A 23542-nucleotide genomic window follows, 5' to 3' on the forward strand; every position below is an offset into this window, starting at 1 on the left:
TTTGAATTGGAAGAAACCTAAATAGGTTATGCCATAGCACATCGTTGGTCTCAAGGAGAGTCGATGCGTTCAGACTTGAGTATTATCGGGTTGAATATCGTGTTGCACATGGCGAACTGAAGCATGAGCCGAGGTAAACATAGAAGCAGCAATAAGAGTCTCAACAAGACATGTTAGACAACGATGCAGCCATGCAGCTTGCTGCAATATATGTTGTTGCTAGGTTTTGTATAATACTTAAAGCTTGCACAGTAGTATCAGTATTGTCAAATATGATGCTGTCAATGTGTAAACATTTGATGAAATTTTGTGTCGTAAACATCAGAGGGACAGTGTCAACAGTCTACAGAGTGAGCTTGGAGCTGCCATATTGCACGTCAATAATACTACACAATTAGGTAGTCAACCAATGTGGGTAGACAAAGGAACCTTGGGAAACCTGGGTGTAATGAGGAAACATGATTAGCGCCAAGGTCGAAATCTCATCATCATAACAACTTTTGCGGTCTGCTTACCCTATAGACTTTGAGAGGAGCATATCAATATGCACTTTTTGCTCAAGTTTGCGATATCAAATTATTAAGTGGTTTCCAAACATTGTAGTAGTAGATCAAGGAAGTGGTAACTACTAAGAAGAAAACTCTTTCTTATTCTATGCGCTTGGTTGAAGTGTATTGATGAGGTTGCTTATCTGTTAAGTTTTACACTCATAGTACACTAACACCTCACCAAACATCCTAATATCACGTCACATATTTTATCTGATTTTAAAAATGTTTACGTTTATTAAATATCGTTAGTCTGTAAATTAATGATTGTGCGGTTATCTTGAAATGACATGTAGAAAAGGGAGTGTTTGGGTTGACTACACCATAATGAGTGGTCAGAAACCACATCACTTGATTGCCTGCCCACTCTTCCATCAACGACTCCACACTTCAGCAGCTGAAATGTTTCTTGAGCGTGAATAACTTATTGACGAACTGACTCAGTAGACTATGTGATTTATCTCCTGTACCGGAAGAAACAACGGCATTGAGAAGCGGTGAAACGCCGAAACAAAAACGCTTTGATCAAGAGTAGGTTCGATACGCGGGGGGATGGCAGCCTCGAAATTGTTTTCATGTCTACCCACCTAGAAGACGTTGTATAAAATTTGGCGCGCCGTTTCTGTTTTTTAGGACTAAAAAAGCACCGGCCCGATAGGTTCGGTCTATAATTATAAGGGTGGCTCTCGGAGATGAAGATGTTCGCTGGTTGTATGTAGGGCGTTCGTTGAATCACGTATGTCTGTGTCACATTCCACAATGACAAGACGGATAGGGAAATCATTAACTGCCTGTTTGTCTCAGCCACAAGAACTATACTATGTCATACACAAGTTGTACAAACATAACCAGCAGAGTAGATAGTTCGGTAGTCTAGTGACAAATGTTTCATATAGAAGATAACGGCACGGGGAAGAACAAGTGAGGAGTACTTTGTGTGCATTAGACATACCTGAGAAGACGGTTCGTTATCTTCCGCCTTGGCACCCTGTCAGCATGGATTTTTAGAGTAAAATTCTTTCATGATTTTTTTCTTGGTGATAATCAATGTATCCACATACAAGCAGGGAGATAGGCTGGGAGGGAGAGAAGACTATGGTATATTAATCCTCCACAACGAAATGGGTCTGAATTGGCGCCGGGATGAGAAAAGCAAAAGACATGGCACAGGTGCCTTGGCAATATCAAGTTCCTTGGAAAGTTTTCCGAAGGATAGGATGAGAATATTGTGACGTGATTCACCACCAACAAAAGCAAAGTCAACAAAGCGTTGGAAGGGGGATGATGATAAGGAGACCTCTGCATCCGAGACAATAAAAGCAAAACAAGGTTGAAAGCTTGCATGGTTAGCAGTTGTGTAATTAATTGTGCATGCCTTCCGCAGCTGCAGCTTAAAGTGCGTAGAAGGCGTCGAGAAGAAAACGTTGATGATTGGGGCATGCAGTTGTTGCCCACGGTGATGACCGACGACGTGGCTGTGATGGATGCCAACCGAATAACTCAGTAACTATGCGGGCTTATGCGGATACAAACCTCTCTCCTCCATTTCCTCTTTCTTTTTCCGTACTTCCGGGTCGGGTCAATTGTTGACTCTCCCTATCCTTAGAGCGCCGACACCAAATTGCCCATAAAGACGGCGGCTCAGGCGGGTTTCAGTGGCTTCAACTAACAGGACCCTGAATTTTCATGTCAACCAGTGCTCGAGCTTATAAGTGGAGAGCTCAGACTGGGAATGAGACCTGCCTCCTGAAAAGTCACAGGTGAGTAACATTTGTTTTGGACTTGTACAATTACTTGTTTTTATTTATTTCGACATGATCATATGTTGTTGCAACAAATTCAAGTAAGCAGCCACATACTCTTTTCAAGACTCTTGCAGCCGAACTATTGACAAGTTGTTGTTTCTGGCCAATCCTGATCACACCCGTCCTCCTTAGTACTACCAAGGGCGTCATAAAAGATGGGGCATCTTGTGGGCATGACAGGTTGGCTGGCTGTGCGATTTATTACTGCCGACATTTGGCTAATTGCCATGTCTTGGATCCTCAAAAGGGGAGTTCCTCCATCCCAGAATCCCGGCTGGGTTTGGTGATAATCCTTGTCAGTTGGCGATCCACAAGGTCTCAGGCTGAGCACTAACGCTCGTTCAAGTTTAGAAGATCATGTTCAGTTCGATGTTGCAAGCACTCGAGACGCCTACTCGGCCAATAGCAGCTAACTAGTGTTCGATATGCTAGGAAACCCTTGTTATTGTGATGCCGACCAAAGAAGATCGCTCTTGTTCCCCTGAGGCCGCCTTTGTCTGTCTTTGTCCCTTTGTTGCCAGTTTCACAATCCCCATCATGCATGTCTTTGTTCTGCTCTGTGTTTAGAGAGCTCACCGACCATAACAGTGATTGTCATGTCGTGCTAGTCAATGACTGCAGATCTTCGAATAGAGGCATGCATCTGTGCTGTCTATTGGTGATCATCAATCGCGGGAGGTAACCTTGAAGAAGCAGGCAATATCTAGTAGCGCAAGCCCGATAGACCAATAACCCAAGACCCATCCCGGAAGCAGCAAGTCTCCCCCCTTGTTGACGCCTTTTTGCAAGGTTTAGGAGCCTCTCAACCTCTCACGATCTCAGCTTGGCTGGTCCTACTGGAGGCCAGACCAATACATGCAACATGGGCTGAGCTGAATTGTTATGAGTCTGTTCCAATCGCAACAAGCGAAGTGATGGAGTTTCTTGTTTTACCTACTAACCTTAATAGATTGGCGAGGCCTTTCACTCTACCTACTTACGTCAGGCTTAACTAATTCGACGAGTGGAAGGAGCTTTCCTTCCCCATCTTTGCCAGATTCCTGGATCTTTCCTCCCGTTCTTTCCGCAATATTGAATTCCAACGCCATTGTTCAGCCAAGGCAAGGTGGGAAGGAACCTAGTCTCACATTTCCTTCCCTTTTCCAATCTACTGAATTCACATCTTCCATGTTTCTGCATCTACTTTTCTCCCTTCTTCCCTCTCATCCATTCCTCATCTGAGACTGAGACGACCAATAACGCAAACTAAACGAAGCCAAACACAATTAAACCTGAGTCTACGTCTCTTTGTTAGTGGAACCCTCGTCCGCACACGCGCCTTTGCACTTGCACTCGCACTTGCACTTGCAGCATCGATCACCTTGGGACCACGACTTTGCTCGAGTGTCGCAGGCGAGAAGCAAGCAAACTCCGTTACGAACAGCAGCAAGCAAGCAATTACACTAGCCGCCCTTGCTTCTCCGCTCACGCCTTTGTTCCATCTGCGTTGCGCTGCTTCGCCTCAGACGCCGAATATTCTCGTCTCGCTTCCGCGTCGCCTGGCACTCAATGCCCTGCGCTTAAGCGCTGTCCCTCTGTGCCGCATTCCGTACCTGAATTTGCTCCATCTCTCGGTACCCGTTGATATTCGTCAAGCATTGTTCCAAAAACTCCGTCGCAGCGCTTACTGTCAGTCAAGTCCCAGGGCCCTCGACAGATCATTGGCTGCCAGCAAGTTCGCAGTAGTTTGGTAGTCTCACATCCAATCATCAACATCCAATCTCGGGTCTCAAACACCATCCCGCGCCTGTCTGAACATGCGACGAACACCTCATGGTGTTTCATCGGCCTCATATTGTTGCTTAATCTAGAGCTCTCAGAGTTCCCAGCATCCGAGTCTTTAGGCGCTATCGTGGGCCTTTTTTGGCTGCTTTGCCATATTAGTCCCAAGCTCATCAATAATCCCTACAGCGGGTTCTTCCATATTAACTGTGCTGAGGACCCGTCACTTTTGCTTGTCATGGATCCATCAACAACTCTCTTTACTTTCTTGCTGTGAGTTTGGACAATTTTTTGTTTCGTCTTTCTTCAAATCATTTTCTTCATTGTTTACTTGTTTGCTCCCTCCCTTACTTCGCTTCTCGCTGGTCGACCTCCGATCCACTGCTGCTGCCCTGCCCTGCGGATCGCCTTTACGAAACCGTTGATTCGGTCTAATCCCGCTACAACCATTGTTCTTTTATTCCCTTGTTGAATCGCATTCATCTCGATTGCGACAGCTTCAATCTCCGAGCATTCCCTTTGTGTTTCAATTATCGAACGTTACCATTCCACTCTGTACCCCGGATCGGCACTCGTTACCTAGAAGTGTCTTATTTGCCGTGGTATGCTCCAATTGTCTTATTCTTCTCACGCCCTTGCATGAATATCATCTGAATCTGGTTCTGTCCCCGACCAGCCCCCTAGTGTTCAAGACACGAGTATGGGAGAAAAAACAAAGTCGCATGTTTTCTTTTTGTTATGATGGCTGCGCGAAGTCTGAGCTGAAGTCAGCGTCGGATCTATCCCAGCCAGCCTCCCTCCAGCTGCACTGCTTGGTATGGATACACGTATGAATGAGACTGGAGAAATGGTTGGGCTCAGCTGGAAGGCTGTTGTATCTGCCGGGTATCAAACCCACGGATCGATCCATGGGTTCCCTGGTCTCCCCACGATTGCCAACTCTATCACTCATGTCCACCAAGTTGTTTCCTTACCACGTACCCCTTGACCCCAGTGAGTGTGGCTGGCTGTGGTGCAATTTCCCAAATTTACCCTTCTTTTCCTTTACTTCCATTCCACTTCCATGCCTTTACCCGATAGCTCTCAACGACGGCCGCTGACAAGCATCCCCAGTCAAACACACCCTTCAACTCAGTCCGTGCATCTCATTGGGTCGTGGGACAATTTTAGCCAATCTCACCCCATGCAACGAGACACCCGGCGGGGCCGTGACCAGTGGAGAGGTTGCTATTCTTTTCGTGACATTGTCTGTGACGACGTTTCCGTCTCGGCTTCTGCGACGTGCGCTGGCTCAGGCGTAGCTACAGGCGCTGGAACAAGCTCAAGCTCAGGTACCGCTTCGTATCCCGTCAAGAGGCACGGTGGTCTCAAGATGGGTCATACCTATTATTACTACGTATGTACTGTACCTATTCTATCTGTTTCGGTTCACCATATTGCACTGCATGGCTTAACAAAACCATCCCTCTCCCTTGCGTCAAACTAACGAATATTTCCTGCTTGTACTTCCATTCGTTCATCTTTTACTTTTTTCCCCAACCACCTAAACACATTTAATCAACCTCTTCACGCTCACTTGTTTTCGATTCTTCATCCACTCTTTTGTATCATTTCTTAATCCAGTCATTCATTCATTCTAATCATGGGCTTTCAGTATGAGCTAGATGGCTCCGTCGAGACACATGACCCAGCCTTGCCTTCAACCACAGCCTGTCCATATCTTCCTGGTCAAACAGTCAATACTTTAATCGTTCCTGTCGAGCAGGCTCTCCGACAGCGAAGTGCTTCACTTACATCCATACATACTGCCGATCTAAAAACCATGAACCCCGAATCCAAATACAACACACCTCGACCCGCACCCTCAGTACCAACCAACCACATTCCTTATCGGGTTGGCTCATCTCCCTCACTGCACCACAAGTCTTCTTCTAGGTCATTATCACCAGCCCCGGCGGCATGGAAGCGCTTGTTTGGTCGCAAGACCAATTCAGAGGGGGAGCGTGGCCGATCTCCAGTTCCCAATGACACACCCGAGGATACAGAGTATCGTTGCACAACACCATCAGAGGGCACCCGCACAAGAGATATTTCACCTGAGTCTCTTCGGCGCTTCCTGTCAGATGATAGCCCTCGTCCCGGATCCAGCCTTAGCGAGAGGCCATCGATCATGATTCCCGAAGATATCGTGGAGGATAATGAAAACGATGATGATGACAACTTCGCCTCTTCGGCGGTCTCTGATGGCCAGCCTTACGTTACTCATCTCTCACCGCCCCCCTTCAAACGATCTCTTTCCTCCGAATCTGTCAGGACAGACATGCTTCAGTCTAGCTCGCTTCGCCCAATGTCTGCCAAGTCATCCAAGCAGAGTCTGTTAGAGACCACCAGCGTGCCTGCGTCAGCAGTGATACCTTCTCGCCCCAGGTTAGAATCACTCCGACCACGAATCAACCCTGCGACGAGCTTCTTCCTGTCGCCGGCCACTCCAAACTTTCCCGAGGATGACGGAATCAACTTCTTTGACCTTACTGATGACGAGGACGATGTTGTATCAAACAACAATAGCGAGATTCTTTCATTTCAACCAGCACCTGGCATGCTTTCTACCACCGACTCTTTCGAGTGCTACAGCCTCCCAGAGTCGCAAGGGCATGGGTCCAAGATCACCGAGTCTCAATCACCTTACCCGAAGGTGAATTCTCCTTCTCTGCTCCCCCGAGATGATTCGGGCTTTGCTGTCAGCGGAAGCAACTTCCTTGGTGCTCCCATTGACACAGGACTGGATGACTTTGCGGCCGAGTTGGGATGGATGGCCGATATCATTGGGTCCAAGGTCAACTAGGCATCGACAATAGAAATCGGTTCTTCCCTTACGATATTACACACCAACCTTGACTAAGGACTTAACACACCAAATTCTACAATTTACATCGTTTCCACAGCGTTTCCTTCCAGTTATTGAAAATTTCCGTTCAACATTCGATGAACACAATCACAGCGGGGTTTGCATTTCGGCGTTGGAGATGAGAAAACGGGTTGGCGCAATCATCTGTGGGCAGCTGGACAAGCTGACAATATATACGGATCCCTTCGGGATGGTAATAAGGAATGGATTAGGGCGAAAGGAAAACATAAAAAGGAAACATAAAGAGGGGGAAGGGACGGGGATATGGTTCACGAGACAGACGGACGACATGGCAGTTATTGCAACACGACTGGAAAATCAAGGTTCTCAGAAGCATGGTTTGCGGTTTGGGCCATTTGCTTAGATTCTCGTCAAGTAAAATGGTTCATATCGCAAAACGTCGGATTTTAGATCAAATAATAAGGCAAACATAACAATTCACAATACTGACCCAGTTCCGTCACATAATTCTCGTCCATTCATCATTTGTTTAATAGAACGTGACAATAACAATAAAATTTCATGTCGAAGTCTGTTTTCTCCGACCCAGGTATGTGTATTTCCACGTAGTGGTGTGTGTTGTAATGACTATCATGTTATCATACCGACTCCCTCAAAACCAATGGCGTGTCTATCAGACACTATTACTATGTGTACAAGAAAAAAGAAAGCCTTCGGTGCCCGAATGGAATACTATGGCCCCCTTTCGAGTCGGCACTTATTATGGATTGCTTTTAGTAGAGTTTGTCAGGACTGGAGTAGGGGTTGTTGCGGCCGCTGGGCTAGTGGCATTTGTAGATCCAACGACTGCCGGTAACGCCGTACTGGGTTGTGTAGCCTTGCTGGGCTCTAAATTTGGTGGTGTGGAGGACCCTTGTTCAACCCCAGTCATATTCTCACCAGGAGTTTGGATTTCCGACGCTACCTCAGGGGTCTTGATCTCAGGGTTTGGGTTCTGGGCATCAACGGCATCTTTAACTTTGACGTCCTCATTAGGGGTGGGTTTCTTCTCGGGCCCCTTCTTCTCAGGGTTCAAGAAACGCTCAGGGACGCCTCTCGCAGCATATGTTCCGCTGCCAACCCAAGCACCCAGAATATGGCTCCATCGGTACTCTCCGCGGGTGAGGCGTTGAATCTCGCGATACGCGTAGGTGTTATAGTAGTGGAGACCAGTGCGTGGATCACGATACCGAGCGGGATGGTTTGTGATGACGCAAAGCGGTGCAGGGGAAGGTTCTGCGATGATAAGTAAACGTCCCAAAGTAGGGCTTCATAGGAGATGTGCAATCTTACTTGAGAGCCTATTCATCTTGCGGCCGAAGATGATCTGGGTTTGGATGCTACGGTCCTTGAGGGCATTTTCGTCAAAGCTTTGAAATACTATAGCATTTCGGGCTCCGGTTGATGGTTGAGGCTGGGATTCGTAGGTTTGAGCTACTGCGGAGTTGTCGAGAGTAGAGGATTTGGCCGGAAGAGTGGACGAGTTAGGAACTGGTTGAAGATTTGTCGTAGAAGATGCTGGAGCAGCTGCTGTCGAAGGGGTTGCTCGAGAGTCAGGGATGATAGATGAGGCATTGTTGGTAGGGGTGGCAGTAGACAAAGTGGGCGGCATAATACTTTGAGATGTATTTGGTGGTGCAAGGACATTAGATTTAGGGTTACCGAAACTCATCATTGGAGGTACAGCTCCGTTACCGCCGATACCTAAGGGCGGAGCGAGTATAGGGGCTGCAAGAACCCCGGATGGTTTGGAATCTGGCGGACGAGACAGTCCTGATGTAGGAACGGCAAAGGAGGTTGTGGACGTTGAACCAGCTGGTGTAGGCGGGGGCGGAGGCGGAGACGGCGCGACGAGGCCACTCGGAGGAGGACTCGGTGCTGATAAGATTTTCGAGGGCGGAAGAGTTGGAGCGGCGAGGCCATTAGGTAGTGGGTGAGGCGGTGGAGGCATTGCCAAAGAAGGGCTGGCATCTTCAGTCTTGAGCATAGCAGAAGGCATGCCATCTTGTGTTGTTGAAGATGAATCTTGAGGCTTTGAAATGCAGTCATCGCCTTTGATCGGGGCAGACGTTTTTGTTTCTTTTGATTCTGTTGCTACAGGCGGTGCGGACGAAGCTGGTGCCGGTGGTTGACTTTGTGGTGGCTGTTCCTTGGTATTTGAAGCAGTGTCAACAAGAGCAGCAGTGCCATTGCCTTCCGCTTTTTGTCCTTCCACCGTAGCCGTCTTTCCCACATCTTGATCCTTCTCTTTGGCCCTCGCTTTCTCGCCCCTCTTCCTCTTCTCCTTCGCGGGCTCCTCGATCACCATATGCCTTCCCATCCATTCCCCAATACCACTCCAGAAAGTAATCACGGGTCCTTTTAGGGTTCTGTTGTGAAGAGCTGCCAATTTCGCTCGACGTTCCTCCTCGCGTTGCTTCTCGGCTTCTTCCCACCGATTCAGACTTTTGCTATTTCGTTTCTCGACAATAGCTGCCTCTCGGAGCCTCTCTTCCTGCGTCATCGGTGGTTTTTTCATCGCCTCTAGCTTAGCCGCCTTCTTCTGCATCTGAGCTAACTGTTTTATTCGGCGCTCCTCTCGCTCCACCATTTGCTGATGGAGTTGCTCCTTTGACAGGCGTGTCGTTTGACGGGACGAGGCTCGAGTCGGTAGGTCGGCGGCTGAAGGCAACCATGAAGTGCGCTCGGATTTCTTCTTTGGTCTCGGTGCCGGTCTCATGGGCGCTGATGGCGTTCTGGTCGTGGGATCGATTCGGACCTTCTTGCGGAACTTGGCGGGGATGGCTTCTTGAGCTTTTCGCTTGCGCTGAGCAGCACGACGCTCCTTTGCCTGCTTTTCCAACTCCTTCTCTCCCTCGAGATCATCGTCGTTGTTGCCATTATCATCATCGTCGTCTGAAGAGTCCATTTGCACATCGGAGGCATTCTCATCAACTTCAGAGAAGCCCTGATCATTCTCGTCTTCGGCAAAAAGTAGTTCAAGGTCGGAATCGGGCTCCTCGTTGGCAAGCATCGATTTCATTCGGTTGCCAGCAGTGGAACGGCGCTCTCGAGTCGTGGCGAGCCATTCTACCGTACCTTCGCTATTGGCCTGGCTATCGGCGTCTTTGCTGAGAATTTTGCTCTTCTCGACTTCGTCGTCGCTGGGGGTGGAGGGGAAGTCGCTAAGGCTGGACACAGAAGACATAGGGGACTCTGGTCCCCAAATGGGGATGTTTGTCGGTTCCATCGCGAATAATCAATGATTTAGGCGACTCAAGTTTATGAATATCACATGGCGCTTCCTAAACGATAACCAAAATGACGCCAATGAATATTGTGATGTTGCGGCTACACGCCTGGTGGTTGGAAGATGCAAAGTGGACGCGTTGTAGGTGGGGAGAAGTTGGATGGATATTTTTTTTTAGTTGCTGACATCACAACAGACAGTGTAATGTGATAGGTGCATTCCAGTGGCACATTCAGCAACCCTTTGCATAAAGAGGAATAAATATGTTCATTAATAACCATATCTCATGTCTAGCCTTGTAAATCTCCTAAATGTGCATTCTTCAGATGTAGATCACATATGCGCGACCTATTAAACTCCTAATCTAACGCCGTTTTGGTCAATGAACCAAGTACGAACTCCATCCTCATGGCTCTCATGAGTGTTTATGCAGAATGTTTCAAGCAATACGACCACCCATCCAGTGGTTATGTCTGTCTCTAAATCAACACGCAAGCAGGCATAAAAACAAATAAAACTGCTATCGGGGTCTAGGTGAATCTATGCATCACCTTTATTTGCAGCCAAGTTACGTAGGCAAAACCATGAACTCACGAGGCTGGTTTGAGGGGTAGTCCTGTAAATCACCTCTTACATCTCATCTGTAGCAAACTCGAGGTCTTCAATGGCCCATTCTTTGCAGACTCCGAACCAATTACGAGCAAGGCACCTCTGAGTCTCTGGCAAGGCCGTGTTCAAACTATCATCCGTTGTACCTGTAGGTGCAGCAGTAACAGGTACCTTGGTTACTTGACCAGGCTCGGCAGTTGTCGTTGCCTCTGCCTCGTCGCGGCATCCCCAGAACCTGCCAGGAGTTTCGCAAGTTGTTGTGGATGAAACCTCTGTGGTTGTAGTAGTGCTGCTCTCTGCTGTCGTTTTATCCTTGCAACCGAACCATCCAGGGGTCTTGCATGTAGACGTAGAAGATGATGTGGTTGATGTCGTCGTTGTCACCGGCGTGGTCTTGTCAAGACAACCCCACCAGCCAGGCGTTTCACAGGTTGATGTACGGGTTCGAGTGCGTGTCGTACTGGTAGTCGAGGATGAAGGTGTTGTGGTAGTCTCAGTCCCGTTGCTCTCGTACATCTTCCACTGGGCGCAGTCGCGACACTCGGGGGTCCGTTTGCACTCTGGGACACTGTCATACTTCTTGATAACGTCGTCTATAACCGAGCGAATGCGATGTGTACCGATGCCGACTCTCCACCCTTTGTCGGCGACAACGTCGTAGACACACTCATAACCGGCATGACAAGCACTCTCCATAGCATAACCACCATACGTGCATGAAGCCGTTGCACCGTTGCAGGTTCCGATGTATACGGGGTCCGCGGTGTGGCCAAAGTGGAATGTGCCTGTGTTCTCGCGCATTTGAGGGTAGTCAGCACTGGCGCCAGGAGGGACGGGTAGGCCGAGTCTGGAAGCTGGGAGAGCTTCTGGGACAGCCTCAAAGGTAACGACAGGTAAGCCGTATGTCATACCCAGCATCGAAGTCACGGCACCACCGAGCGAATGGCCCGTGAGCCAGACCTGAGCATCGGGATAAAGCTCTGTGACATTCGAATACAGTTCGCGGGCTGCGCCGTAATATCTGTTCTCGTCCCTCAGAGCCTGAACAACACATGTGTTGTTACAAGAATATGTACCGGTGGCACAGTCACAGACTTGGTGCCAAGTCCACTGGCCTTGCTGGGCGCAACAGCAACTGAAAAAGAGGTTATCGTTGACTTTGTCATTAGTAGTGGTTCCTTCTCCATCAAAGACAGCTGTCGTTGTGCCCTTCAGCCCAATAACAATCGTCGAATTGGTGTCATCAACAAAAACATGCCCACGAAGACCATCGGACTCCCATCCGAAATCGGCGCTGCGGTTCCATCGCTCTCCAACATCCTCCCAATCGGCATCAGTATCATGCTCGACGTATGCGTTGGCAGTCATAAGAGCTAGGGTGAGAACAGTGTCCTTATCCTTGATATCAGGAGATGAAACTTGATCCATGGTCCACGCTGATGCATCAAGAACAGCTGCGTATCCTCGCTGTCGCGACTCAGCCACCATGGGGTCGACAACTGACGGCCTTCGATCAGCTAAACGTTGGATTGTCTCGGGGCGACTCTTGGCTTTCAATCGAAGAATATCATATTCGTCAAAATCGTCTTCTGCAGCCAGGTAAACCCTTGACTGGTCATGGATGACATCCCGCTTCCGATGAAGGCTAGGATGGAGATGGGTACCATGATGGTATATGTGACGGAGACTGAACGTGTGCTCCGCAGGTTCAGGAATTTCGGGGGCTGATGGAAGGACTGGACCAGGAGGTAATATAATGTTATCGTGGAGCCGGTCACTGAAATCGCTGGATGCGGAAGATGGTGAAAATGCGAGGAAGGATAACAATAGAGTAGCGGTTACGCGGGCAGTCGAGGCGCATCGGAATCCCGACAAACGGGAGCGACGATTTGTTGTCATGACGGCATTAACTACCCCAGTAGCAAGATGGTGACTAAAAGTGCTGTTGATATGGATGAAAAGAAATGGAAAGAAAAGAAGATGAGATGGCGGACAGAAAGATGGACGAAGACGAAGGCAACTGCTATCAAGCCTATGATGTTATGCACGCTATCGCTGGGTGGAGACTAGGATGAAGGGGTCACATGGGGGCGACGTAGGCCGTTGGGGAAGCCTATGTGGTGCACGGGGCTCTGGGGCTCCGATGAGTAGTTGATCAACAATTACGACTAACCTATTTGTAAAGTATATTCACATGATGTTTGTTTAATCATGAAAAGATTCAAGCGGAAGTGATAACATGCCGTAGCAAGGCCTTGGCTGACCGTACCAACCTACCTCTATACTAGGTACTACAGGTATATATCTATGAGTTAGTAGTCAGCTTGTACCACAGTAGGTGAAAGACAATAAGGAGTACGCGTCTTTAGCCTCGTAAACTGTAAAAATACCATCATGAATATCATGAATAATACTCCAAGGACCGCATAATTAGTCCATGATATAAAGTGTTTTGTCTGATTACTCCAATGTCGGAGCTCTGTTTTATCTTTGCGACAACGCATTGGAACCTCTCGTATACCTAGTAGGTAGGTACCTACAAAATAGTGCCCGGACGGACCTGCATGACTTCCGACTTCCTGCTTCCCCAGCAAAACTGGAGCTCTAGAAAAAATGGGCCTCTTAAATGGCCTTTCCGCGTGAGGACGCGTTAGAGCGCGAACCTTTTGGCTGACTGAGTGTCTTCTCAAATTTCCAAATAGTCGTCGCAACTTTACTCCGTTATCTCAGCCAACACAAAGCCGAAGACGGCATCCCCATCACTACCTCTACAACCAATTTCTTCCAAGAAAGAACTCTCGCTCAGTCGTCGCAATGACTGCTATGTACGTCGTCATCCACAAATTCCCCTTTTCCTTTCGTCTTCCTCATTCCCAGACTAGCTTGACTTTTCTTGAGCTTTCTTTGCGTGAACTCGCAACCATTACCGCAGCAACCACTAACGGAATCATCAATTTGCAGCGAGAGTTTTGATAACATCTACTTGGATCTCTCCAAGGAGAGCGGAAAGTGCAGATTTGCCGAGACCGGTTTCGGATGGAAGCCTGTTGGCGGCGGCGATACCTTCACCCTCGATCACAACAACATCGCCTCTGCGCAATGGAGTCGCGCCGCCAAGGGGTACGAGATCAAGATTGTCCAGCGTTCAAAATCAGGCATCATCCAGCTCGATGGATTCCAGCAGGAAGACTACGATCGACTTGCCAAGGTGTTCAAGAACTGGTATAGCACTGCCCTAGAGAGCAAGGAGCATGCTCTGCGCGGATGGAATTGGGGCAAGGCTGAATTCTCCAAATCCGAGCTTACCTTTAGCGTCCAAAACCGACCTGCTTTCGAGCTAGCATATTCGGAAATCGGCAACACCAACCTGGCTGGTCGAAATGAGGTTGCAGTCGAGATGGCTCTGCCAGAGTCGGGTGCTAATGCCCAACTTGGTGGCGCCCGGTCCAAGGGCTCCAAAGCTGCCGCCGGCCGGGATCAGCTTGTCGAGATGCGATTCTACATTCCCGGTGTGACGACCCGAAAAGAGGCTGAAGGAGAGGACGCTGGTAGTGATGCCGGTAACGATGAGCAAGAAAAGAACGCCGCGACTCTATTCTACGAAACTTTGATCGATAAGGCCGAGATTGGCGAGACTGCTGGCGATACTATTGCCACCTTCCTGGACGTCCTACATCTCACCCCCAGGTATGCCTTGAAAATATGCGGCCATGTCCACGTCGCAATTCTGTCATAGTTTGTACGTCTACTAATGTGTTTCAAACAGAGGACGTTTCGATATCGACATGTACGAAGCCTCTTTCCGACTTCGAGGCAAAACATACGACTACAAGATTCAATACGAGGCTATCAAGAAGTTTATGGTACTTCCTAAGCCTGATGAGGTGCACTACATGCTTGTCATGGGTCTTGATCCACCTCTGCGCCAGGGTCAAACACGATACCCATTCGTTGTAATGCAATTTAAGAAAGACGAGGAGGTCACAATTGACCTGAACCTCAACGAGGACGAGCTCAAGAGCAAGTACCAAGATAAGCTTGAGCCTCATTACGAGGAACCCCTCCATCAAGTTGTGGCCAAGATATTCCGTGGCTTGGGCAACAGGAAGATTTCATCTCCTGCCAAGGACTTTATCACGTATGTATCCTGTACTTTGTCGACTGATCCAATTGCTGACCTGTGTTTAGACACCGCAACCAATACGGCATCAAGTGCTCTATCAAGGCAAGCGAGGGTTTCCTCTACTGCCTCGAGAAAGCCTTTATGTTTGTGCCCAAGCCCGCTACATATATCGCGTATGAGCAGACTCAATCGGTCACTTTCTCGCGTGTTAGTGGAGCTGTTTCGGCACTGTCGACATTCGACATCACAGTTCTTCTCAAGAACGGCGCCGGCTCATCTCAGTTCAGCAACATTAGTCGTGAGGATCTCAAGGCTCTTGAAAGCTTCTTCAAGCTCAAGGGCCTACGAGTCAAGAACGAGATTGATGAGGATGCCAACCTCCTTGCTGCTGCCATGAACCAGCAGATGGACGATTCCGAAGACGAGGTGGCCGTCAAGGCTGATCGTGGCTCGGCTGATGAAGATGAAGAGAGTGTGGATGAAGATTTCCGCACTGACAGTGAAAGCGATGTTGCAGAAGAGTACGATAGTGCCCACGAGAGTGATGGCTCTGGCAGCGACGAAAGCAACGTAGATGAAGACGAGCAGGACAACGATGATGACGACGGGGAGGACGAAGAGGAGCGCCCTAAGAAGAAGAAGAAGACGGGCTGAACGCCCTATCTGCTCAAAGTGCCAGCGCGTTTTTAGCTGTCGACATGAGACAAAAGCAGACTAATGGGAACGGGACTGAGGAAAACTCATGGTCTTTGGGGTAGAGATATCAACGGCGTTCAGGCTAGACAGAACATTAAACTTCATTCTAGGTTCATGTAATGATAGTTTCACAAATATCGACATTTTCGTATTGGCAGGCCCTTTACTTCACTTGCATGATTCATGTCCAACAGGGGTTTACGGTGAGGGCTGGTCATGGCAACATAGCACTACAGTCAACAGAGCTTGGCAATATGCTTAACGCGTGAGTATGATACGCTGGTGACAAGTAGGAGCCCGTCGTGTAGGCTGTATGCCTTTGATGTGTTGGATCATTTAGGCTGTATCCTGGGTCCTTGGGAACAACACTTTGATGCCCATCTTTCTCAGCCGCAAAGAACGTCATCTACCTATCAAAGTCATCACCCTTGTGGGTTTTCAGCTTGTCCAGAGCACCAACCTCACCATTGTTGTGTCTTGGGCGGTTAATCTGCAAGGGTGCCAGGGACTAAGTCGAAGGCAGACAACTATGTAGATTTTGCTAAAGAAAAAGCAACGTCAACTAGTCTATATATCCGGACGGCTTTTGTAGATCATTCTTCTGCACCTCTGTGCGTGTACCTAGTAGTTATACACATGCGCGCGCATCTAGGGTCTTGCTGTTTCTTGGGTGGAGATAAGTTGTTATATGTTGAATATGCTCGGCTTGGCCCCCGGCGATCAGGGGGGGGTTCCTAATCGGCGATGGCAGTTCAAATATATTCGAGAAAGCAACTACTGCAAGGCCAAGTGTGCAGAATCATGCAGGCTGGCAACTAACTGGTTTGTAACCTGGATACTGAAGACGCCTTTTATAATCTGCATTACCTATTCTGGTAAAAGTCACGAAATCCCATGTCAAAAGGGTCCATTGATTGGTACCTGAGTCAACAAAGTTGCATTTCACTCTTTTCGCAGAAGTGACGCCCTTGTCGTTTAAGGTTTGAACAAAGATCAGATCAGCCAGGGTGTAAGCGAAGTGTTGCGTTTGCCCAAGCCCAAGCTCAAAACACCGCGCGAAAAAAGAAGAAAGAGAGAAGAGGGGAAAGGGAAAATCCTGTCAAGGTTACTTCCGATGTGCTTTGCCGTATACGTATGGGTATGCAGGTATGGCAAACAACGTGGTATGTGACAGCTCATACAGACTCCGGCTCCGAGGTGGGTTTGAGGGTTGATATCATCCAGGTCAAAGCCAATTGTACATAAATGTTTCGCCCTTGCACGCACAGAGATTGCTTTGACGGCCAACAAACCATTCAGTCTGCGGTATTACTTAGGGATTCTTCTTAAGTGGGTAATACAAAAAGGCATTAAATTGGTATCGAGACTAGGTTTCATCAGGCTCAATTTCATGATCTGATGGTTTGAGGGAACATTACGGGGACGCCCTCGTCAGGGACATAAACAAGCTTTGGCGCGATCACCATACCGACTATTCGTATAGACGTCTTTTGACATTGACAGGTATGTGTCAATGCGAATGTAATCTGCAAGACGTCATTTACGAAGTGTAAGTGGTAGAGAGTTGCTTCTTGTCTTTATATTCTAGTATAAATCCTCTGTCTCGTCAAGTCTAGCATTGCTCGCTCCTCCGTTATTACCACTACTGCTTGATCGTCAGAATACTAAGATCCACAATCCCATGCGCTTACCGTATAATACAGACCTGACAAGATCGAGGTACGCGGCCTGCATCGCACCTTCCCAAATGTTATGTTCCCCGTACGGGGCAGAGGAGAGTAGAGCAGAGGAAGAGCAGGGAGGGTCTAGGCTTGCCTTCCTGGGGACTTGGGCACCTACCTTATCTGTGTCCCGCCTGGGATATGTCAAAAGGAAAGTGCGGCTCTCTTCCGGTAAAGACATCCTTCTGTTTCTGTTTCTCGCTACTGGTCAGGTAGGAGGCATGTACCCACAGCTGCCCATTGCCATGGCTGAAAATAGAGGTTGACAATCTCTCTGCCTCCAAAGTCAAGCTGCCCTTCAGAATACCTACCTACTCAACAAGGCCGTATAAGGGCTATTCAATATCTCGATGTCCAAGTGCTAAACAAGCCACGAAAAGCCAGTTATGCAATCCCTACGTGAGATCTATGTGTCTCATAATCAGGAGAATCCCCTCCGAACAATGACACGCCCTGTCGATTGAACAATCAACTCTTGTTTCCTCCTTCGATGTCTCCGCTTTCTCTCGACTCACGGACATGAGATGAGAACACTGATACAGCCGGCGTCAATGTCGGGTACTATCAATAGGGTGTGACCATCAAAAAGAGGCAATACCGGCCGAGACCAGTGACGTCGAACAAAAGAACGATACCAGACAATGAGCCTACCTTGAACAGTCACTGCCAAAATTTCAGTGCGCAAATGGGGCCAAGTTGGGTTAATACATGGGCACGGCTTTTAGTCCACAAAAAACCGTTGTCTTCCAAGTTGACTCCCAACCCAACGCCGCCCCAATACCAGAATGACATATCAACTCAACGGCTAACAACCACATTCGGCTCCATCAGTCCCTAGTTTGCCTCGAAAGGTCTTAGCTTCAGCATCCAACGTGAATCCCTTTAGCCCAGGGTCCTCCTTTCCCAGTCATGGCATACATTCTCGTTGGTTGGTACAAGCTTGTGACCCCCCTCCCCCCTGGTTATAGCCAGCCACCCCCCCGCTCCTCGGTTGCGAACCTAGGATCAGACCACCACAATGCAGACATACATACAGATTTAAGTGGTTTTCACGCGGGCTGACTTGAATCAGAGGCCGCGTACCTGGTGGCTCTGTTCCTGTCAAAATGTCAGATCAAGCAATGGTTCCATCTAGTTACAGTTATCATCTCCGTTCAGCTGGATCCGAAATAACCGGCTCGCAACACAATGCCGTGTTAACAAAGGCTCGTGATATTATCTGGTATCACTGTGGCGGTGCCTCTACCTCATTACACCAGGCATCTTGTTTCTTTGTCTAGTCACGGGTGATTTGTTCCCTGATGAACCACCTGAGGGTTGGGATACGGGCAGAAATGGGATTTGCCCGGGATACACAAGTTAACATTCTCCCCTGAAGACTTTCTTGTCAGTGGTGGTTTTTGCAGTGGCATGAGTAGCATGAACCTTATGACCAAATCCGAAGGCTCACAGCAATATGATGCAGTGTTGCGCCAGACAAGACTCAGGGCAACGCACTGACAGGGAGGTTCTATACATCTCTATGCACCTTTCCGGGTTTAACATGTGAGCAATAGGGCTTGTTGTTAAGCAAATGACCAATAAAGGCTGAACGGGCAAGGCCTTGATGTGCCGATCACTTTACAAGCAAGAGCATGAATAGCACAAAGTACCACTTGCAGTCCCGGACCTAATCCCAGCCCCAGTCTCGGTGTTCTCCTCCCCCTCCAAGGGAGCCCACCTGTTTCCCAGCCCAGCTCCAGCTTGAGCTTGCCAGAAGTTGTCCTCAGGTCCCCTTTTGGGGCGGTAAAGGCGGGGACGCTGGTCAATTCGATAGTCGAGTCATTCATTGCAATTACAATCAGGGCTTCGACTTGAATCCACACATGGCTCCTTCATCGTCCAGCATTGGCTTTCCCACGGCCACGGATACAAACCAGCCACATCCTCCTATTGGAAGCCTAATAGTTCACGTGGAGAAGGTACAAGAGCCTTGTCTTGCTTTAACACAACACCGTCAGTTTGCCCTATGTCATTTTCAACAAACCAATACTTAGCATATCCGATGCTGAGAGCAAATACGTGAGCACGCCAGAGAGTAGTCATCAAGGGCCTCGAACCACAATCTTTCCAGGCCCCGGGATAACATTGGATGTCCCCGTGACTCGTCACTCGACTCTGATAGCCTAAGGGGGAAGTGGCAGCAAACGGGGGAAAGAGAAGAAAGGGGTCGGCGACCGAGATACGAAGAGAGTCAAAGGCCATTTTGAAGACTCGACAGTCGATAGCGTGGCTGAGAAAGAAGCTGTGAGTAAATATGTGACGAGCTGAGCAAAGTCATCCAACCCAGCATGTGTTCGAACGTTAATAATGACCCGCAGCAGACACTAAGGAGCGACAGTGAGGGAATCCCGGGCTGCCGTAAAGTATTGGGAAGCAAGGCACGGTCACTCATTCGCCCATCAAGCAAGAAAGAAGCAAGGGCCTCTGCAGACATTCGATTCGTCGCTTGAGTTGATCGATTATCTCGTGGTGCCGAGAAATCTCTTTGGTGGGGTGACATTTTATCTTGTGTTCGGCGGAAGCACGAGACTCCAGCACAGAACGGCCCCTCCTTGAAAAGAACAGGGCCATCGATTATCGAGACTACCAACTGCCTGAGAATCGGCGCGGTGGCGCTAGGATTATCGAGCAGTCTCTGGTGACGTCGAAATCTGCGGCTTCCAATTATCGTATAAGCACTTCGGGTCCCTTTAAATCACCAACTTTGGTGGTGAAGCGCGGTGCCGGCCGTGGGCACAGGCCGAGTGATTCAGCAGAAGCTGTTTATCAAGACGTTCACAGATCGAAGCTCAGTCGCTCCTGGCATCCGATATCATCCAAATCCTCATACTCGAGCGACAATAAGTTGCCTCCAAAGTGGTACATCCCAACGATACCTGCAACGCTAGGCATATAGCGCAAGAACCGAACGAATACCCAAGAGACGACCAGCACCCAGGTCCTACTGCAGCCACCGATTCGAATCCTTACTATGGCAGGGGACCACACTGGAGACCAGTCATTCTATGACTTTCTCATAGAAGAGCCAGAGGTACGTTGATTGGTGTTGTTTATTGGGACAAAAATGTTTCGCTGTCCCCTTTTGCGATGTGAGAGTGAAGTGGCAAGTATCGCTAGCTCAAGATTGTTCTGTCGAGGTCAATGCTCAATAACATGGTTCATTTGCTGCAAAGCGAGTGAGACATGTCAACACCACACAGGACATCAGGCCAGTGGCGGGATCTCGACCGCACTGGCGTCCATCTTTGCTATGACCCGGGCTCGCTTAAAAAAATGGCATGAGCAATTACGCTATGGCTCGTTGTCGCGACATGCCATGGTATCACAGAAAGATATACGGTTCGGACGGAGCCAATTTCTTCGCAAATGTTTCTCTGCTGGTTCGAGTGGCGAAGAGCAGCCGAAAGAATGGAAGATGGAGGCGCGAGCAAGAATGACAATCTCGAGGCTGAAGAAATGGATGATTGAAGAGAAAATTGAGTTGAACAAAATTGAATCGATCGAGTCTGACGTTTGGCGTTTCCGTTGGAGTAGATGATAGCGCCGGCGCCACCCGGCCAATTCCCACATCAACAGCCCATTTCGTCGCCGAATCGTACCAGTCGCAACACGCCGCTACGGCCAGAAACGACCGAAATCGAGACCCACCACCATGCGAATCACCCGACAGCTTTACCGGTACTCGGAATGCAACTGCCGATACCAGGAACAGGAGCGGTACCTGAATCATCACGTGCCCAATCACGAGCTCATCTCAACCTCCAACTTGGCCTCGACTTACATGCGCCGTCTCATGAATCACATCTTTCTCATGGCGCTCCCCATGAGCAAGAGCACGCCCGCGAAATTCAAAGGCACGGGGCTCATTCAGCACAGAGTTCAGCGGGTTTGCCACCCATTGGATTTGCAAGTCATCTTCCTCCTGCTTCATCAGGTCCTATGTCGTTGGATTGGAACATGTACCATGTTCCCCCAAATTTGCAGCTAAATCCGAATCAGTTTAATTTCGAGGTTCCAGGTCATTTGAGTGTATCTGCGCACCCGGCACACTTAGAACATTCAACCGCAAATCCAAACTCGTTCAACTACGCACACAGCATTGTTTCACCGTCAAGCATACATCCAAACACTGCCCACTTCGACGGAGATATCCCAGGTCAGTGGGATGACTCCATAGGCCATGGTGCGACCACTCCAAAAGTGCGGACCCCCTCGCATCATGTCTCGAGCAATCCTTGGGCTGAGATGAACGAGCCCGTGGGCGACAGCAGCTTGGCCCCTGTTTCCCGGCCACGAAAACCCGCTCGAGCAAGACGGCAAAAGAAGGAGCCTCGCAAGCTCTCGGATGCTTCTCAGGGAGCAAGGAGTAGTAGCACGGGTGGAACCGCTCATTCTGTTTCGGACGCTGCCAGTCCAAGTTCTACATCCCAACAGAGCCGTGTCAGTGTTGGCTCCAAGTCCGCCTCAATGACTTCAGCAGCCTCGACAACTTCCAGCCGACAAAGCAAGCTTCGTAGTGCCTCTCGAACCTCCAAGAACAGTCGAGATAAACCAAACGACACACTCGAAGACCGTCGAACCCGAGCCTCGCATAATCTTGTTGAGAAACAATATCGAAACCGACTCAACGCCCAATTTGAATCGCTCCTACATGCTCTACCCGAACAAATACGGCACAGTGACAACGGAGGTGGTGATGGGAAAGAAGGCAACGAGTCCGACCAGGCGAACGATCCTGACCGACGAGTCAGTAAGGGCGAGGTGCTCGAAATGGCTCGCAAGCATATTCAAGCACTAGAACGTGAAAGAAGTCAGTTGGAGCTTGAGAATCTTGAACTCCACGGAAATATACGAAAACTAAAAGAATCGGGGTCTGAAAGCATGGGTACGTCTGGTCAGGAGAGTTCTGTCGAGTCTGATGTTATCAAGAAAGAGACAAAGACGAGCGACGAAGATCAAAGCGAAGATCCATAGCTCATAACGGCATCTTGGATAAGAAAAATTTGGACACAGAACAAGTTTCAAATGGCCAGACTGCGCATGGCAATGTGTTCTCAGATGTAGGCTTCCATTCCTGTTCCCAAAGGTTGCATTTCGTATCCAACGTATTCCCTCCCATGGCTATGTTTTGATTCCCATTTGATATGATTCTCTTATTTTCAAATCTCAATTGTATCATGAGGATGAATCAATAACACATCACATCTCATTCATGTCATCCGCAACCGGTCCATTAACTTATATATCACACTTGTGCTTTGGGTTTTTGATGCTCACGGCTACACAGAGAATACTGGGATCACGACTAATTGCCTTTCAAATGCTTACCTGTCTTGCCTGTTCTTTGTTCTTGCTTACATGCCCTTCTATACTTCCACTTCAACATCCTGTCTTCATACTTCCTCTCTTCACGGCATTCCCTACTCCCATCTTTCCTTTATCTCAACTCATACTATACAAAAGCTTCAACACTAGAAAGAACATAGAGATTTGGATCGAGACAGACTCACATATGCCCTCTTATACTTTGTCTTGGTATTAATGCATCAGTTTTTACTTTGGTTTTCTTCATGGTTCCATGGTGAGCCTTCACATTCACATAAGGGAATCACCGTCCAGGATTATACAGAGCACAATGGATACGAAATAAGGGGATGCGGAAAGAATTTAAGAAAGGGAAGGAACAATAGATGATGATTTCAATACTGGCTACTGGTATTGTGTTTCGAGAGGCAGCCTTATTCATGGCCATCCGAATATAATAGAACCTTTGACTGCGGTTTGAATTTCATGTTGCATTATTTTGTGATAAAGCACGTGAACTATTGCTTTCTGAGCTGATAACAATGTCTAATTATGATTCGGACATGAAGACACGAGTCAGACCTGGTGTTTGTTTCATGAGTCGATGGCAATCGGGCGTGGTGTGTTCGCATTTTCGGGTCGTGGCTCATGAGTATTATAGCATGATGTATCGCATGTCAGACAACAAGCACAGTATAACGTGATCATAACACATTAGCAGTTAAGTACGTAATAGCAATTGGTCTAAACAAAGTAGTCAAGCGAATTCAGTAAGTGCGAGGTTGATAATGGGTTG

General features: G+C 48.5%; 7 protein-coding genes across 7 annotated transcripts; 4 read left to right on the plus strand and 3 right to left on the minus strand.

Annotated features, from left to right (window-relative positions):
• Positions 1–765: 765 nt before the first annotated feature.
• EDB82DRAFT_485714 (uncharacterized protein) lies at positions 766–1631 on the minus strand. Its single transcript, XM_065608245.1, has 2 exons — positions 1501–1631; positions 766–1339 (listed from the first exon to the last, which is right to left on the minus strand). The coding sequence occupies exon 2, from the start codon at positions 1330–1332 to the stop codon at positions 1006–1008; it is 327 nt and encodes a 108-aa protein (XP_065465489.1). The 5' UTR covers positions 1333–1339; positions 1501–1631; the 3' UTR covers positions 766–1005.
• Positions 1632–4758: 3127 nt separating this feature from the next.
• On the plus strand, positions 4759–7050 carry EDB82DRAFT_38622 (uncharacterized protein). Its single transcript, XM_025731082.2, has 2 exons — positions 4759–5510; positions 5769–7050. Exons 1-2 carry the CDS (start codon positions 5178–5180, stop codon positions 6957–6959), a joined length of 1524 nt encoding a protein of 507 aa, XP_025590143.2. The 5' UTR covers positions 4759–5177; the 3' UTR covers positions 6960–7050.
• Positions 7051–7564: 514 nt separating this feature from the next.
• On the minus strand, positions 7565–10392 carry EDB82DRAFT_38464 (YL1 nuclear protein-domain-containing protein). The gene is made up of 2 exons (XM_025731081.2): positions 8316–10392; positions 7565–8258 (listed from the first exon to the last, which is right to left on the minus strand). Exons 1-2 carry the CDS (start codon positions 10249–10251, stop codon positions 7744–7746), a joined length of 2451 nt encoding a protein of 816 aa, XP_025590142.2. The 5' UTR covers positions 10252–10392; the 3' UTR covers positions 7565–7743.
• A 101-nt stretch (positions 10393–10493) lies between these two features.
• EDB82DRAFT_485749 (Alpha/Beta hydrolase protein) lies at positions 10494–13013 on the minus strand. Its single transcript, XM_025731080.2, has one exon. It carries the CDS (start codon positions 12757–12759, stop codon positions 10882–10884), a length of 1878 nt encoding a protein of 625 aa, XP_025590141.1. The 5' UTR covers positions 12760–13013; the 3' UTR covers positions 10494–10881.
• A 661-nt stretch (positions 13014–13674) lies between these two features.
• EDB82DRAFT_470779 (FACT complex subunit POB3) lies at positions 13675–15637 on the plus strand (the record flags this gene model as incomplete). The annotated part of the gene is made up of 4 exons (XM_065607953.1): positions 13675–13685; positions 13759–14547; positions 14627–14998; positions 15049–15637. 4 exons carry the CDS (start codon positions 13675–13677, stop codon positions 15635–15637), a joined length of 1761 nt encoding a protein of 586 aa, XP_065465490.1.
• A 4429-nt stretch (positions 15638–20066) lies between these two features.
• On the plus strand, positions 20067–22539 carry EDB82DRAFT_38760 (helix-loop-helix protein). Its single transcript, XM_065607570.1, has 3 exons — positions 20067–20473; positions 20977–22252; positions 22323–22539. The coding sequence occupies exons 1-3, from the start codon at positions 20414–20416 to the stop codon at positions 22421–22423; spliced, it is 1437 nt and encodes a 478-aa protein (XP_065465491.1). The 5' UTR covers positions 20067–20413; the 3' UTR covers positions 22424–22539.
• EDB82DRAFT_38638 (uncharacterized protein) lies at positions 22536–23136 on the plus strand. The gene has a single exon (XM_065607569.1). The coding sequence runs from the start codon at positions 22655–22657 to the stop codon at positions 22982–22984; it is 330 nt and encodes a 109-aa protein (XP_065465492.1). The 5' UTR covers positions 22536–22654; the 3' UTR covers positions 22985–23136.
• The last annotated feature ends 406 nt before the right edge of the window (positions 23137–23542 follow it).

Source organism: Fusarium venenatum (genome assembly GCF_020744135.1).
Source record: "Fusarium venenatum strain MPI-CAGE-CH-0201 chromosome Unknown EDB82scaffold_1, whole genome shotgun sequence".
Classification (NCBI taxonomy): domain Eukaryota; kingdom Fungi; phylum Ascomycota; class Sordariomycetes; order Hypocreales; family Nectriaceae; genus Fusarium; species Fusarium venenatum.

What these genes read in the sequence shown, in the direction of transcription:
- EDB82DRAFT_485714 (XM_065608245.1), bottom strand. Translation starts at nt 1,332, where the DNA reads ATGATTTCCCTATCCGTCTTGTCATTGTGGAATGTGACACAGACATAC.
- EDB82DRAFT_38622 (XM_025731082.2), top strand. Translation starts at nt 5,178, where the DNA reads ATGCCTTTACCCGATAGCTCTCAACGACGGCCGCTGACAAGCATCCCC. An exon ending in GTCATACCTATTATTACTAC is followed by an intron (nt 5,511 to 5,768) that starts GTATGTACTGTA and finishes ATGGGCTTTCAG; the next exon opens with TATGAGCTAGATGGCTCCGT.
- EDB82DRAFT_38464 (XM_025731081.2), bottom strand. Translation starts at nt 10,251, where the DNA reads ATGGAACCGACAAACATCCCCATTTGGGGACCAGAGTCCCCTATGTCT. An exon ending in CAAGATGAATAGGCTCTCAA is followed by an intron (nt 8,259 to 8,315) that starts GTAAGATTGCAC and finishes TTATCATCGCAG; the next exon opens with AACCTTCCCCTGCACCGCTT.
- EDB82DRAFT_485749 (XM_025731080.2), bottom strand. Translation starts at nt 12,759, where the DNA reads ATGACAACAAATCGTCGCTCCCGTTTGTCGGGATTCCGATGCGCCTCG.
- EDB82DRAFT_38760 (XM_065607570.1), top strand. Translation starts at nt 20,414, where the DNA reads ATGGCAGGGGACCACACTGGAGACCAGTCATTCTATGACTTTCTCATA. An exon ending in TTCTCATAGAAGAGCCAGAG is followed by an intron (nt 20,474 to 20,976) that starts GTACGTTGATTG and finishes CCGTTGGAGTAG; the next exon opens with ATGATAGCGCCGGCGCCACC. An exon ending in AGCACTAGAACGTGAAAGAA is followed by an intron (nt 22,253 to 22,322) that starts GTCAGTTGGAGC and finishes GGGGTCTGAAAG; the next exon opens with CATGGGTACGTCTGGTCAGG.
- EDB82DRAFT_38638 (XM_065607569.1), top strand. Translation starts at nt 22,655, where the DNA reads ATGTCATCCGCAACCGGTCCATTAACTTATATATCACACTTGTGCTTT.